The sequence below is a fragment of the Lissotriton vulgaris genome, chromosome 11, assembly GCF_964263255.1.
Source record: "Lissotriton vulgaris chromosome 11, aLisVul1.2, whole genome shotgun sequence".
NCBI lineage: Eukaryota > Metazoa > Chordata > Amphibia > Caudata > Salamandridae > Lissotriton > Lissotriton vulgaris.
In genome coordinates this window covers 68,159,815-68,173,563 of record NC_141699.1, presented here as the reverse complement: position 1 = coordinate 68,173,563, position 13,749 = coordinate 68,159,815, and the positions used below count along the sequence as shown (strand labels likewise).

At 47.2% G+C, this 13,749-nt stretch overlaps 1 protein-coding gene across 2 annotated transcripts in view; it reads right to left on the bottom strand.

Annotated features, from left to right (window-relative positions):
• PI4KA (phosphatidylinositol 4-kinase alpha) overlaps positions 1-13,749 on the bottom strand; it is a 614,454-nt gene that overhangs the window by 96,392 nt on the left and 504,313 nt on the right. For both annotated transcript variants that reach the window (XM_086942716.1, XM_086942717.1), the window contains one exon: positions 2,382-2,489. In XM_086942716.1, the coding sequence (XP_086798842.1) occupies positions 2,382-2,489 (108 nt within the window). The remainder of the gene's footprint in view (positions 1-2,381; positions 2,490-13,749) is intronic.

The window sequence follows — 13,749 nt, the reverse complement described above, 5'->3', positions numbered from 1 at the left end:
TCAACGTAGACTGGGGGTGCTCGAAGCCACACTGTTTACAGATAGGTAAATCAGTTGCAAAGGCCAAGTTTTGGGGATTAGGTCAAGCACGGGTTTCCAGCCCATGTACTCAATATGGCTTCCCTGGCACTTACAATATTTAAGAATTGACCTAAGTATTGTAGGGGTGTATCTACTTATGCAGATAGTCTCCCACCTATGGTATAGTGCACCCTGCCTTAGGAATTTAAGGCCTGCTAGAGGGGTGACTTACCTATACCTTCAGGCAGCCCTGGCAGACCCAGGAAGGGTGCCATGTCGACTTTGCTGTGTTTCAACTCATAGGGGCTTGCAAGATGCCGAGGCACTGGCATGGTCCTAGTGAGGGCTCCCACGGGACCCTCATCAGCTTCCATGCCCTATGTACCCAGGGTACCACTTACTAGGGACTTACAACTTAAAAAAGTAGCAACTGTGGATATGTTTTTCAGGAAGAAGCACTGGCAAAGGGGATCTGGTGGGCAGGGACCATGTGCACTACAATTGAAACCGCATCAAATACCAGGCAAAAAGTGGGGGCTAACCATGTAAAAAGAGGCACTTCTCACAACAGCGAGTACACCTCTTTGCAGTACTGTCTCTAGGGCCTCTTCAACAAGTAGTGCGTGCATCTCCTCTTGTAGCAGACACTGGTGTTTTGTAGACAACGTGTGTGTACGTGGGGGCTGCTGGGTGAGTTCTAAACAATCTCCCTCCCATATAATATCTAGAACCCAGCGGTCGAAAGTCATAGATCTGTCACCAAGCCTACTGCAGTGTCCATTCTACTCTGATGGTTTGCCTGGATATCCTTCAGATGACGTTCAGATGGTCAGGAAAGTTGAAAACAATCATTGTTGACATATCTCACAAGGCAAGTGTATCGTGGCTAAAAAAGCATGCAGTGAAGAGGTAGCACTTTGCTAGGCTGCCCGTGGAGAACACTTTCTTCCCCACTCCTGCTAGTTTATTGGATTCTGTCCGGTGGGCAGGTAGGAAAGGATTGTGTGTTGAGATTTTTGTAGATGCAATCCTGTATCACAGACTGTCCGGCGAAGGATGGACTTAAAGAAATGCTGGGTCTACGATGCTGACCTATGACATCAACCACTGTTATGTTCATCACCGGGGCTGTGGTCTGTTTCGTCAGGAAACCTGCACAGATTCCAGAAGGGCGTAATCAAATGGTAAATGGTCTGCTGAGGTAGTGGCGGACTTGAGACCTTTAGAAAAGTTGTAGGCAGTTCTATAGAAGGAAGGGGCACCTAGGCTGCTTTCTTAAGGACGTGCAGAAAAATACCAGCTCTGCTGGAGCAGGTCCTGGAGGTAGATCACTGTTACCATGTGAAGATGTATCTAGCCCACTAGTACTCTGCAATGCTACATACTCAGCCACCTCAGATGTGGGGAGTGGCAGAAACAGTGTTGCCTTACTATCATCTGTATCCTGATGCCCCTGAGACATCTACAGGGGAAATTAGTCTGCGCCAAAAATGTAATGATGGTGGGCACTCTGACGCTCCTCACTGCATTTATTTTCCTCTAGTAGTATCTTAGCAAACCAGTGTCTTGTGCAACGGCAGCAGAACGTCCTGAGGCATTCGAGGTGGTGCAGATGAGGCAGCGCCGGGGTTGAAGGGGGGGCAAGCAGGCGGAAGGTGCCAGCAGAACAAGAGGGACGCTTGGCAGTAAGGTACCAAAGACAGTCGTCATGGGGTTCGATTATCAATATTTGGCTGCCACAGCTACAACAGCTCTAGATCCACATCTAAGTGCGTGGAAAACAGGAACTGACAAGAGGGCTCCAACGATGTCACTATGAAAACCCACTCCCATTGTTGAGACTGAGCCAGCATCCCCTACTGGCATGGGAGAGCTATGTAGGAAGTTTCCGTATCTATTGTAGCACCTGGGATTTTAAAGAGGTGAGGAATTTAAGGAAGAATGTGCATTATAAATGTTCTCTACTTGCTCACTCAAATGATTTGCTTGCCCTTCACATGAGAATACAATTCCAGAGGGTCAAAATGAGAATCACCAAAACTATTCGCATCAATTGGACGCCTACAAAGGGAATAAACTCTGGAATACCGACTCAAATTAGGTGAACCTGTTGTACATAGAGGAATTTTAAAAATATCTAGCGAGAAGCTGAAGACAGAAGGGCTCATAACATGTCTGAATAGACAGATTTAACAGAAGCAAAGGATGTAGGTATTAAGTAAATGATTCCTTTCAGAAAAACCAAAAACCCAACACCTATTTCTACAGGGCAACAAATGTAGATATAAAGTGAGTTTTTTGCAGTCAAAAATGAATGCCTCCCCACACCTTAAGTAGGCGCCAGATCTCAAACACAGTACCTGAAGTAATCGAACGCAGTGGAATAGATCTTCTCGCGCATGATGTTTCGAATGGTGGCATTAGGAACAACATCTGCATGCAGCAGGGAGAGCCCCAAGGACAGAAGCCTGTGGTAAGAAAGAGAAAGGCACTGAACAGAGGAGGATAGACAGCATACCATGCATAGCCCAATCATTATCAAACAGTCTCCTGCCTGTGCTCTTATGCTATCAGTTAAGCAATGTACACTGTTTAATATGAAAGTGTCTCCCTCTCTTTTGTCCTGACTCCCTCAATCACATTCCAAATACACTTAACTACAATTTACTAGTTTGCTGCTGTTGTTCAGCAGTGGCACAAAAAAGTTATAGTATGACGCTGTATGTGTGCATACAGCCTGACCCAGTGGCTTTTTTAAAAAAAACACATTTTATTTACTATATCAAAATGGCAGGCCCCAATCCTAGAGCAATAAGTTAAAAAAAAACAACAATAAAAAAACATAAATGGTGCATGAAAGCTCATCGTGGTGAAAAGAGCAGCCCGGTAGGAAGCTGTACCCTACTGGGTGCTGTGTGTACTTAAGGTTGGCTTTGTGGAACAGGGGTGGGGCGTGGGTAGTTTATAGGCAGGCAAGCAACAAATGTCAAGTGACGCAGAACAGTACAATAGTGATCAGGGACAGGACAGGGGACCCATGGAGAAGTTGGGTGCAAGAAGCGGGGGACTGAAAAAGAAAAGAAAAAAAGTTAAAAATAAAAAAAATCTGATAATGAATATTGGGGCAATCAATGGACCAAGTGCGGAGGGGAGTGGTGGAGAAAAGCACAGAACATGGAGGGATTGGGAACAAAAGGCGGAAGTAGCACACATGGAAATGAGCAAGAAAACACATGACCTCCTGCAGAGTGCGGAAAGGAAAAAAAATAGTAGGGGCCTTAATGTCAGCAGTGAAAGGATACAAGTCATCCAATCAAAAGGATGATTAAGAAGCTATGCTTCGGTGGAAGGTGGAACAAACACAAGAAGAGGGAAAGAAATCCATCAAATAAGAAGCAAACAAACAAGATGGCAGAGACCCATCTTTGAGCAGTAGATAACAAAAATTAAAATGAATGGTGCTTGAAAGCGCATTGTGGAGAAAAAAAGCAGTCCAGTAGCAAATTGCACCTCTTTGCGGTTATGGAGTGTTACAGGTGGGTTTGGGGGAGGGTACTGAAAGGCAAGCAACATGCCAAGTGGCGCAGAGTGGTACAACAGTGATCAAGGGCGGGCAGGGAAGCAATGGAGGGTGGAGGAGGATTAAAAAAATATTTAAAAAGAACAAAAAGCTGGTTATGTTGGGGTGAGATAGGGGATGCAATGCTCCGAGTGAGGTAGAGGTAGAGAAGAAACACAGAACACGGAGGGGTCGAGATCTAAATCAGGGAAGCAGCGTATGGGGGGAAAAGAGCAAGAAAGCCCATGAACTTCCATGGAGTGCTGACAGGAAAAGAAAAAAGCAGTTCCCTGAATGTCAGTTATGGAAGGATACAAGTCACCCAATAAAAAGTCCTGTCTGGTTTAGACAGCCTGGATTGACTGTCGCCCAATCCAACACCAGCCTAGCCTGCCCCCACCAGATCCCCGTCTGATTCCTTGGACATGGTTATCCCTGAACAACACAACTAAAAAATCTGCAGGTGCTGAGCTGGAATGTTGCACGTCTGGCTTCAAAGCTAAGATCCACAGACTGGGTCAACATAGTCCAAAAATACGATATTCCTATGTTCCAGGAAACCTGGTCTACAAGGGATTCATTCTTGGAGGGTTTCGAATGTTTTAATTATATTGTACCAGCCCCTAGAGTAGGCCCTCTTCTGACGGGATTTCTATCTGGGTAAAAATCTCATCAGGTGGTAGTGTCAAGTCTCTCGCCACAAATAATGACAATCTTCCTTAATTTACACACGGGGCTTCAATCTGTTTTATTAATTTTTACAATAATGATTTTGTAACTTTATTTTATTTTATTTTGTAATTTTATATGAATTTTATCAATGTATTTTATTGTAAACTTACAGAATCAAAATGTGCATCATAACTTGGCTGGAATTTGTCTTGGTGCCAACTTTAACACCAGGATTCCAAGGGACAATGGAATTGTATCTTTATTCTCGACGCATGATTTTTCTTGTAGAAGGGGGAGGGAACTGTTAGACCATTTGTCTAATTGTAAACTACTGAATGTGATAGAAATTGCGGCTGTATGCCAAGATGACAATTGCCTAATACAGACCTATAGGGATCGCAGATGTGCTTCAACAATTGATTATGTTTTTATATCTGCTTCACTAGAAGACTTTTTATTGAAGGCAGAGGTCTTATCCACCTTGCAGGGAGAGCATAATCCAATTTTAACAACAATAAGATTCGCCCCCAGACCTAGTCTTGCCAAAGAACCTCGGGCAACTAATTTAGCGGCCTCGACTGACAAACTAAGAGTGGTTTGGAAAGGTATCAATAACAAAAATCTGTTTTCCAACATGATAAAAGCCCATCCACTGCTCATTGATACCCGTTTGTCATTTAGCAACCTTATCCCAGAAGTCATTAATGATCTCAGGTGGCTGTGTGCTGGCATCAAACAAATGATCTCTAGCCTGCTTCAAACACCAGCCAGAACCCAAGATGGTTCAATAGGGCTTGCTTGTGAGAAAATAGAGAACTCTGTGTAGCTCTGATAGCAACACCAAGGGATGCAACTCTTATTAAATCTTTGAGGTCCCATTACAAACAAGTGGCTAGACAACGGAAAGATGAGCTCCTAAAAGAGCGTTGGGATAATCTTGCCTGTCCCGTCACACTCAATGATGGAAATGGTTTCTGGGCAGCAGTTAAAGTTATGAGGTCTGTGGTTCTCACCCTGACCTCTTTAAGCTGCAATATAACTAGTGAAGCCTGGGAAGTTCTCTTTTCCAAAATCTACACTGCCCCACACGAGAAAGAGGATTTTTAAAATAATCTTGTTGCCACCCGGATTTCCATATCTGTGTTAGAAGTTGAGGAAGCCATCCACCAAAGCATAGGTAATAAGGCTCCTGGGCCTGATGGGCTCTCCATCGATCTCATTAAGTATAAAACTGAATTTTGGGCGCCTCTTTTACTTAATGTTTTTAATAATTTAACAAGCCCTTTTATCCTGAGCACTTGGTCCAGCAGCATCATTGTACCTATCTTTAAAAAAGGAGACCAATCCAACCCAAGCTGCTTCAGACCGATCTACCTGATTGATAACACACTGAAGATTCTCGGGAGGATCCGGTTTAACAAAATAAGGTCATAGGCAGAAAGGGAACACATTTAAAAAAAAAAAAGTGTCAGCTAGGTTTCAGAAGCAAATTGGGAACAGTGGAACAATGCCTTAATTTAAATTTGAATGTTGGCAAATACACGATAGCCCGGAAGTCGCCCATTTACCTGGCCTTCATGAACCTCACCTCAGCCTTCGACTTTGTCAACAGGTCACGTCTGTGGACGGTCCTTTAAAAATATGGGTTGGATGAGGCCCTAGTTCATTTTTTAGCATATCTGCACAGGGACTTGAAGGCACGGGTAAGGAGCAGCAATGACGGGGAGGTGTCAAAGGATATTGCTATCGGCAGAGGGGTCAGGCAGGGGTGCGTACTGGCCCCCCTTCTATTTATTCTTTACATAAATGAACTGCACAACATACTGTCAGAACCTATTACTGATGTACTGAGAATTAATGGTAACGTACTTCCCGCCCTATTATACGCAGATGACGCGGTCCTAATGTGCCGCACCCCGAATGCACTACGCACTTTAGTTAGGAGTTTTGCAGCTTTTATGGCTAACTTAGACCTTTGTACCAATTTCGAAAAATCCTATATAATGACCTTGCGTCCCAAACAAGCATCGTTTTAACTGGGGGGGCGTGGCCACGGAGGCGACCAAGATGGCCGCCTCTGCTTGAAGCTCCGCCGAACGGGCGATCGTCCACAGCGTTTTCTATGTAGAGACCCGTCGCTGAGGGGACCAAGACACACCATCCTGCAGCCCATCCTGTCCCGCATCAGCGAGCGAAATTCCGGCTCCGCGGCCGCTGTGAGCCGAAGATCAGGCGGAGGGGAGAGTGGGCCCAATGCTCGCGCGGAAGATCTCCTTAACTGTGCCCGGCTGGTGAGTGGCGTTGCGCTGGCTGTGCGCTTGTGGCCTCCTTCCCCCGCCGCTGCGGCGTTCGGAAAGTTCTGACCTGTGCCCCCGGCCGGGCCCCGCCCTCTTTTTTGTGTGTTGGCTGCTCCCTCCTGCGACTGGGTGCTTCAGTCTGGAACTCCTGCTCATAACCCCTGGGAGAGCACCCTGTGACAATTTCACTAATACCTCACGGAATCTGGGCCCTTACACTGCTGCCCGCTGCTGACCCCCACCTGTAGCCTCGGTCCTGTTATTTTTTTGGATAGCACTCCTACAATTCCCTTGTGCTCCTGACTCACCTGGCTGCCGCAGTTCGCTACTCGCCATCCAGTCGCCAATATGAGGAAACGGGACCCTAACCAACGAAAACTGAGCTTCGATAAGGCGTCCTTTCTCCCTGCAGACCCCACCCCCCCCCGGGCTCCTCCTCGGGCGCGACGGAGATTACGGACCACGGTGACACATACTCCCTGGTCGCTGCCATGATGGCGGAAATGAGGGCGAGCTTCAAAGCGTTGGATAGCCGGTTCGACAGTCTCGAAAAGAAAATGGCAGACATGGGATTCAAGATACAAGTCCACGTCCGTGAGTTGGACGTGGCGGAATCCAGGATCTCGGACACTGAGGATAGCGCGTCTAAGGCGCTGAAGAGGCTTGACCGAGTAGAAAAAATCCTTAAGGAGGTGGCGGTGAAGAATGAGGACCTCAAGGAACGTGGTCGAAGAAAAAACATACGTATTCTTGGCGTGGCGGAGACGGCTCCTACGAGACGAATGGACCTCTTCGTTCAAAAGCTGCTAATCGACCTGTTTGGCAGGGAAGTGTTTACGCAGGGGTTCGTAGTGGAGCGTGCCCACAGGTTCCTGGGGCCACGTGCCCGACCTGGCCAACCCCCTCGCCCCATCATCGCCCGCCTCATGAACTTCAGAGACCGTGATTCTGCTCTCAGGGCGGCTCGAGAGAAAGGGACAGTGACAAGGCAGGGCGACACCTTGTAATTTTTCCCGGATTTCACTTTACTAGTCCAGGAGGCACGTAAGAAGTACAACGGAGTCAAGGCAACACTTCGAAACTTGAGTTTAAAATACGGTATGCTTCACCCGGCGCGCCTTAAAGTGGACGTTAATGGCAGGTTCCGCATCTTTGACTCACCCACGGAGGCTCAAGAGTTCTGTCAGCAGTACAAACGTCAGGGGTCCGGCGCGGCTGCGGGTGCTGCTTCTGGCTCCCGCTCTCCTGCTTCCACAGACTCGCAAGACAGTGTTGAGCTCTTTGCGGACACGGGACATGGCTGAACCTCTATCAATGTGTGTCCTCTGAGTGGCTTCTGGTTTATACATCTTCTTTTGAACTACATGTCTAAAAATTGCAATTTGCCCGTTTGGCGCGCCGTTGCCCCTCCCCAAGGCGATTGCCGCTATAGTTCTGCTCAGTGGGGTTCTTGTGATTATGCAATTTCTGTTAATATGGTTCTGCAACGGATTCTTTTCGTCTATACATGGATACAAACATCTGGAAAGTGCCTCTATGGGGTTTCTTCGAGGCTGTGTGGAGGGAGGGGGGTTGGGTTCTTTGTGTTGTTTAATGTTTCCATTCATGTTCACAGTACACATTACGCTTTTGGGCGTCACACTACTAGCCTGCTTCTTGCCAAGGAAAAAACAGGGTACCACATATGGCCAAGCTAGGTCTCCAGTCCGGCCCCTCTGGGCTGTCCTTGATGTCCTGGAACGTCAGGGGACTTAACGACACCCGGAAACACAGACAGGTTTTCAACTATATCTTCAGGCATGGTGTGGATGTTGCATTCCTGCAGGAAACGCATTTAGCTCCCTAAGACGCTCAGTCTCTTGCCCGGAGCTGGGGCCCGCATCGGTATTTCTCGAACTACAGCAGGTACTCCAGGGGGGTTGCCATTGTTATTCACAGGAGAGTCCCATTTGCCCTGTCATCCTCTAAGGTGGACGGCGACGGCTGACTCCCTTTTGGGCCATAGGGTCACCTTGGTGGGGATTTATGGTCCCAATGTCGACACCCCCTCTTTTTTTCTAGACCTCCAGTTGCAACTCCTAACGATAGATCCCGGCCTAATAATTCTGGGAGGCGACTTTAATCTTTTACTAAACCCCACTAGGGACAGCACCTCCTCTTCCCCTGACATGAAGTCCCGATCACGTCCCATTCTCCTGGACCTTTGCAACCACTTCTCCCTTATTGACATAGAGGCCCGGCTACACGCCCATACCCCGGAATACACACATCACTCCGGATTCCACAACACATGGACACGAATCGACTACTGGCTCATCTCACCTGGGATTGCGGGGTGGGTCGAGAACCTGCTAACCCTTCCACGCACGCTCTCAGATAATTCCCCTGTGATACTTCAGTTAGAGATTCCCCGATTAGGAGGTTATGAAGGACAGTGGCGGTTCCCGGGAGGGCCTTAGCTCACCCGGAGTTCGCGGAAACGATCCGGAAGGCCATAGATGACTATTTCGAAATTAACACAGGATCTGTGGACACCTGGGCGTCTCTATGGGAGGGGTTCAAGGCGACGATTCGCGGGGTTTGTATTGCGACACATGTGGGCGCATTACGAGCCATCAGATCCACTCTAACCTGCATCGAAAACGACATTGCGGCCTTAGATGACTTATTGCTACATAACCCTTCAGCATGCAACGAGGCAAAGAGGCTAGCACTGATGAATGACTTCCGTGAGGAAGCTGACAGACAACTGAAGTTTCCTTCCAAACAGCACACGGTGAGGCAGTATGGTAAGGTGGACAGACCCGGTAAATTGTTGGCGCAACTGCTCAGGCCCCACACCAGACATCACAGAAATCACAGACCACATTGGGGTCTCACTCCACTCCACACCGGAGATCTGCAACACGTTTCTGTCTTACTACAAGACCCTGTACAAATCCACCTTATCAGGAGACTTGGAGGAGCAGGGTGCGTACTTAAATGAGATTGCAATGGTTTATCTTGAAAAACATATGCAAGAATTCTTGGCGATGCGGATTACTCCTGACAGCATTAACGAGGCCATTGACGCATTAAGGGGCTCCTCGGCCCCTGGGCTGGATGGCTTCTCAGCCGATTTTTATAAGGCTTAAAGAGGAACTTACCCCATGGCTGGCAGAGGTGTATGCAGAGGCATTGGAACAGGGACGACTGCCCCCCACACTCAGAGAAGCAGTTATAATTCTGCTCCCCAAACCGGGTAAAGACCCCACCTCATGTAGCTCATACAGACCCTTATCACTTCTAAACCTTGACTACAAGATCTTGGCTAAGGTCCTTGCCATCCGGCTATCTCTCCTCATGGAATCAATCATATCACCGGCTCAGTCCGGGTTTGTCCCTCACCCCTCCACATCCCTGAATTTGAGTACACTGTTCTCGGTCCTACACCGAGTTGATCCTGCCACCCCGGCAGCTGCCATACTGCTAGACGCCGAAAAGGCATTTGATTCTCTGGAGTGGCCCTTTTTCCTCTCCATCATGAGGCGAATGGGCATGCCGGAATGCTTTGTGACTATAGTAGCCCTCTTATATACCCTCCCCACAGCCAGAATCCGACTGAACGGCACCATTACAGAACAATTCACCTCATCACGCGGCACACGACAGGGATGCCCGTTGTCCCTGTTGCTTTTTATACTAGCAATGGACCCTCTGGTCCGACACTTCCAAGAGAGACACTTGTTTCGTGGCCTGCAATTTCGCACTGGCCCACTGCTGATGTCATTGAATGCTGACGACAAGATTCTTTATGTTAGACTGCCCCACGCCAATCTGGAGCCGCTCCTCTTGGAGATTACCAGATTTGGTGTTTTTTCTGGACTCAGAATAAATTGGCACAAGTCCCAATTTTTCCTCTCACCCCCAGTACCACCAACTGGGACAGCCCGTTTTCGTTGGAATGGTGCACTGACTCGGTCAAATACCTGGGGATACATGTGCACCTTGACACTGTAACCGTTGTTAGGCTAAACTACGGTAAAGCGTTGGACTACCTAGAGGACCAGATCGACCGTTGGATCCGCCTTCCACTATCCATGGCTGGTAAAAAAAAAACAAAAAAAAACAAGCATCGTTTTAACTCAATAACCTCGGGCCCTAATCAATTATTGCGCACTTGCACTTTCCCCATACCTGGGCTTAGTATTTTCAGATAATGGCTCTTGGGCAGCTCACGCTGCCCACAGCAGAAGTAGATTCTTAAAAGCTATCAATTCAATTTTGAGCCTCCCACAACCAAAGCAAGTTGAGGTAGTATTACCTATAACCAAAATCTATAAAACACAGTATATTCCCACTGCCACATACGGTGCTGAAGATTGGGGTTTTATAAACTGTGGTGGAATACAGAGAGAGGAAAATAGATTTTACCCAAAACTCCTCCTCAAACTTTGTGTGTCATAACAAACTAAACTTGTATTATATAAAAGATTTATACGAGGTTGCATCCTGCCATATTCTGGTTAAAAGTTTGGTCAAACCCGGAGCAACCCTGATGAGGGATATAATAGATTGTTTTAAATCCGACAAAGGAGGGAGCATACCTTGGCTTGCCGCCGTCAGAAAAGTTTAAGTATTGTGAACTTAAAACACATTTTCTTGAACCCAAAAGATCACGAGGGAATAAACAAAAAGATCCTGATGGACGCATTATATGAATCATATAATAACGCAAGATACGCCACAGAGCTCCCAAAATCAACTGTTGCTAGGTATATGTTGTTAGTGGACGCTAATAGCCCCCGTACCTATATGCCATCCAAGTATCTCCTGAAGAACATAGGCCGTTGGGAGAGAAGCTTGCTCTTTCTCTTCAGAGCCGGCACTTTAAAATACTCACTTTGCCTTCCTTTGGGTTTTAACATCAACCTTGAACAAATGCCTTGCCTTTGTGGTATTTGTAGCAACTAAACGATGTTACACTTTTTATTCTTCTACAACTTTTATCAAATAACACAAAAAATATTTGATCCCGTATTTTAAGGCAATCGCCAATATTGATTATAGAATAGCCTATTGGGAAATTCTCATGCTTGAGAGGGATGTTTCGATTTTTCGAATAAGTTCTTTTTAGAGAGCGGCAGTTCGCTCACGCACTTCCATGAGCACTTTGTAAAACATCTAAGGGTTTTTGAGCGCATAACACCATTTTGCCATATAAATCTTACGAATACTTCTTGATATGAAACATTAAAGGAACGTGTCATTCATGGACCGGAATTAGCTCATAAAGCTTACATTTAATTGCACCCAATATTTCCCCATATTTAGTTGCTAAAATCGTTTACATCTGATTGCCCTTTATCATAATAATATGCTGCTATTTGTTAGCTGTACATCTGATTGCACTTTATCGTAACAATATGCTGCAATTTGTTAGCTGTACATTCGGCTGTACAATGTTGCCAAATGTTGGAGTTATATATTCTTTATGTTTCTTTGTTATCCAGGACACCGCTGCATTGCACATTGCGTCATTTTTTATATGCATAGATTTGAAATTTTTTAATATTACCTGGAAGTCCCTTTTTATCCATCGTTTTTATCCACCGCTTTCAATATTGTGCTTTTATTATTAGTATTAATCCTCCCAAAACAGAAGGTGCTAGATCCCTCCCCCCTCAACTACCCCAGGCGTAATTGGGCCAGGTTCTCTCCACCTGACTTCAACGAAGCCCTTATAGCAGAGGGCCCCCCTGGGGGCGACGACGCGGATACGGCAAACACACTGCTCAACGCTCGTATTACTGCGGCCCTTGACCTCACGGCCCCCTTGGGCCATTCAAAGGGGGGTGGTCGCAAACAAAGAACGGCACCCTGGTTTAACAAGGAACTACGGAGTGCCAAGAAGAACTGTAAACGGGCAGAAAGGCAGTGGCGGTCAGCCTATGACAGCCTAGTAAGAGAAAAATATCTCACTAACAGACGGCTGTACCACAATCTAATCAAAAAAGCTAAAACGGACTACTATGCCACTAGAATAATCGATGCTGAAAACTCAACCAAGGAATTGTTTTGGGTCTACAAATCCCTGGCTGTCCCTCAGTCCTCGACAGGACTAGAGGACCGTTCAGTCACAGCATGCAATCGCATTGCTGAGTATTTCAGCGACAAAGTTTCCAAAATCTATTCAGCATTCCCTATCCTACCGGTGGCAGGAGGGGAGATTAAAATCCAGGATAGAGAGGATGAGGGACAAAATTTGTTGCTTAAATTCTCCACTCCACCAGGAGAAGAACTGATCAAAATTTGCAAATCAGTAAAGTCAGGTTCCCCACGTGACCCATCATCTCCCAAACGGTTGGGCGACAGCTTGATGACACTCGAACCATACATTAGGCATCTGCTGGATACTTCTTTCAACTCCAGCAGTTTGCCTATGGAATGGAAACAAGCTGTGGTGCTTCCCCTCCGCAAGAAGCCCAATATCAGCTTCGATAAGCTGGAGAATCTGCGTCCCATCTCCCTTCTACCCTATTTCTCCAAAGTGGCAGAGAAGGTGGCCAACTTGCAATTAATGCAATTTGTGGAGAACACGAGTCTCCTACACCCTACCCAGTTTGGATTCCGGCCCGACACTCAACGGAGTCGGCTCTTCTCATGGCAACCGAAACCATCAGGCAGGGTGTTGACGAGGGCCACACCATGGCCCTGATCCTATTAGACCTGAGCGCCGCGTTCGACACTGTAGCTCATTCCATCCTGCTACAGTGTCTGAACAAAGGAGGGGTAGGAGGCGCAGCTCTAAAATGGATCCAGTCGTTTCTATCCGGACGTGGTTTCCAAGTCAGACTGGGTGACTGTTACTCAGAGCGAGTGGCCCTCGATCAGGGGGTCCCGCAGGGCTCGTCTCTGAGCCCGACACTTTTTAATCTTTATGTTGCACCGGTTGCCACCATAGTGGAAAGTCACGGCCTGCGCATGGTATCGTACGCTGACGATACACAGCTCGTCATCTCCCTATCGCAAGCGCCCGGTCTGTCGGCAGACATCTTCAGAGCATGCATGCAAGATCTTGCTGCCTGGATGTCTGCCAACTGTCTCGAGGCAAGACTGAGGTGCTGGTGGTGGGGTGAGACCAAGCAGCCTGGACATCAGAGTGGTGGCCACCCTGCCTAGGACCCACACCAGTCCCATGTCAGGAGGCGAGGAATCTCG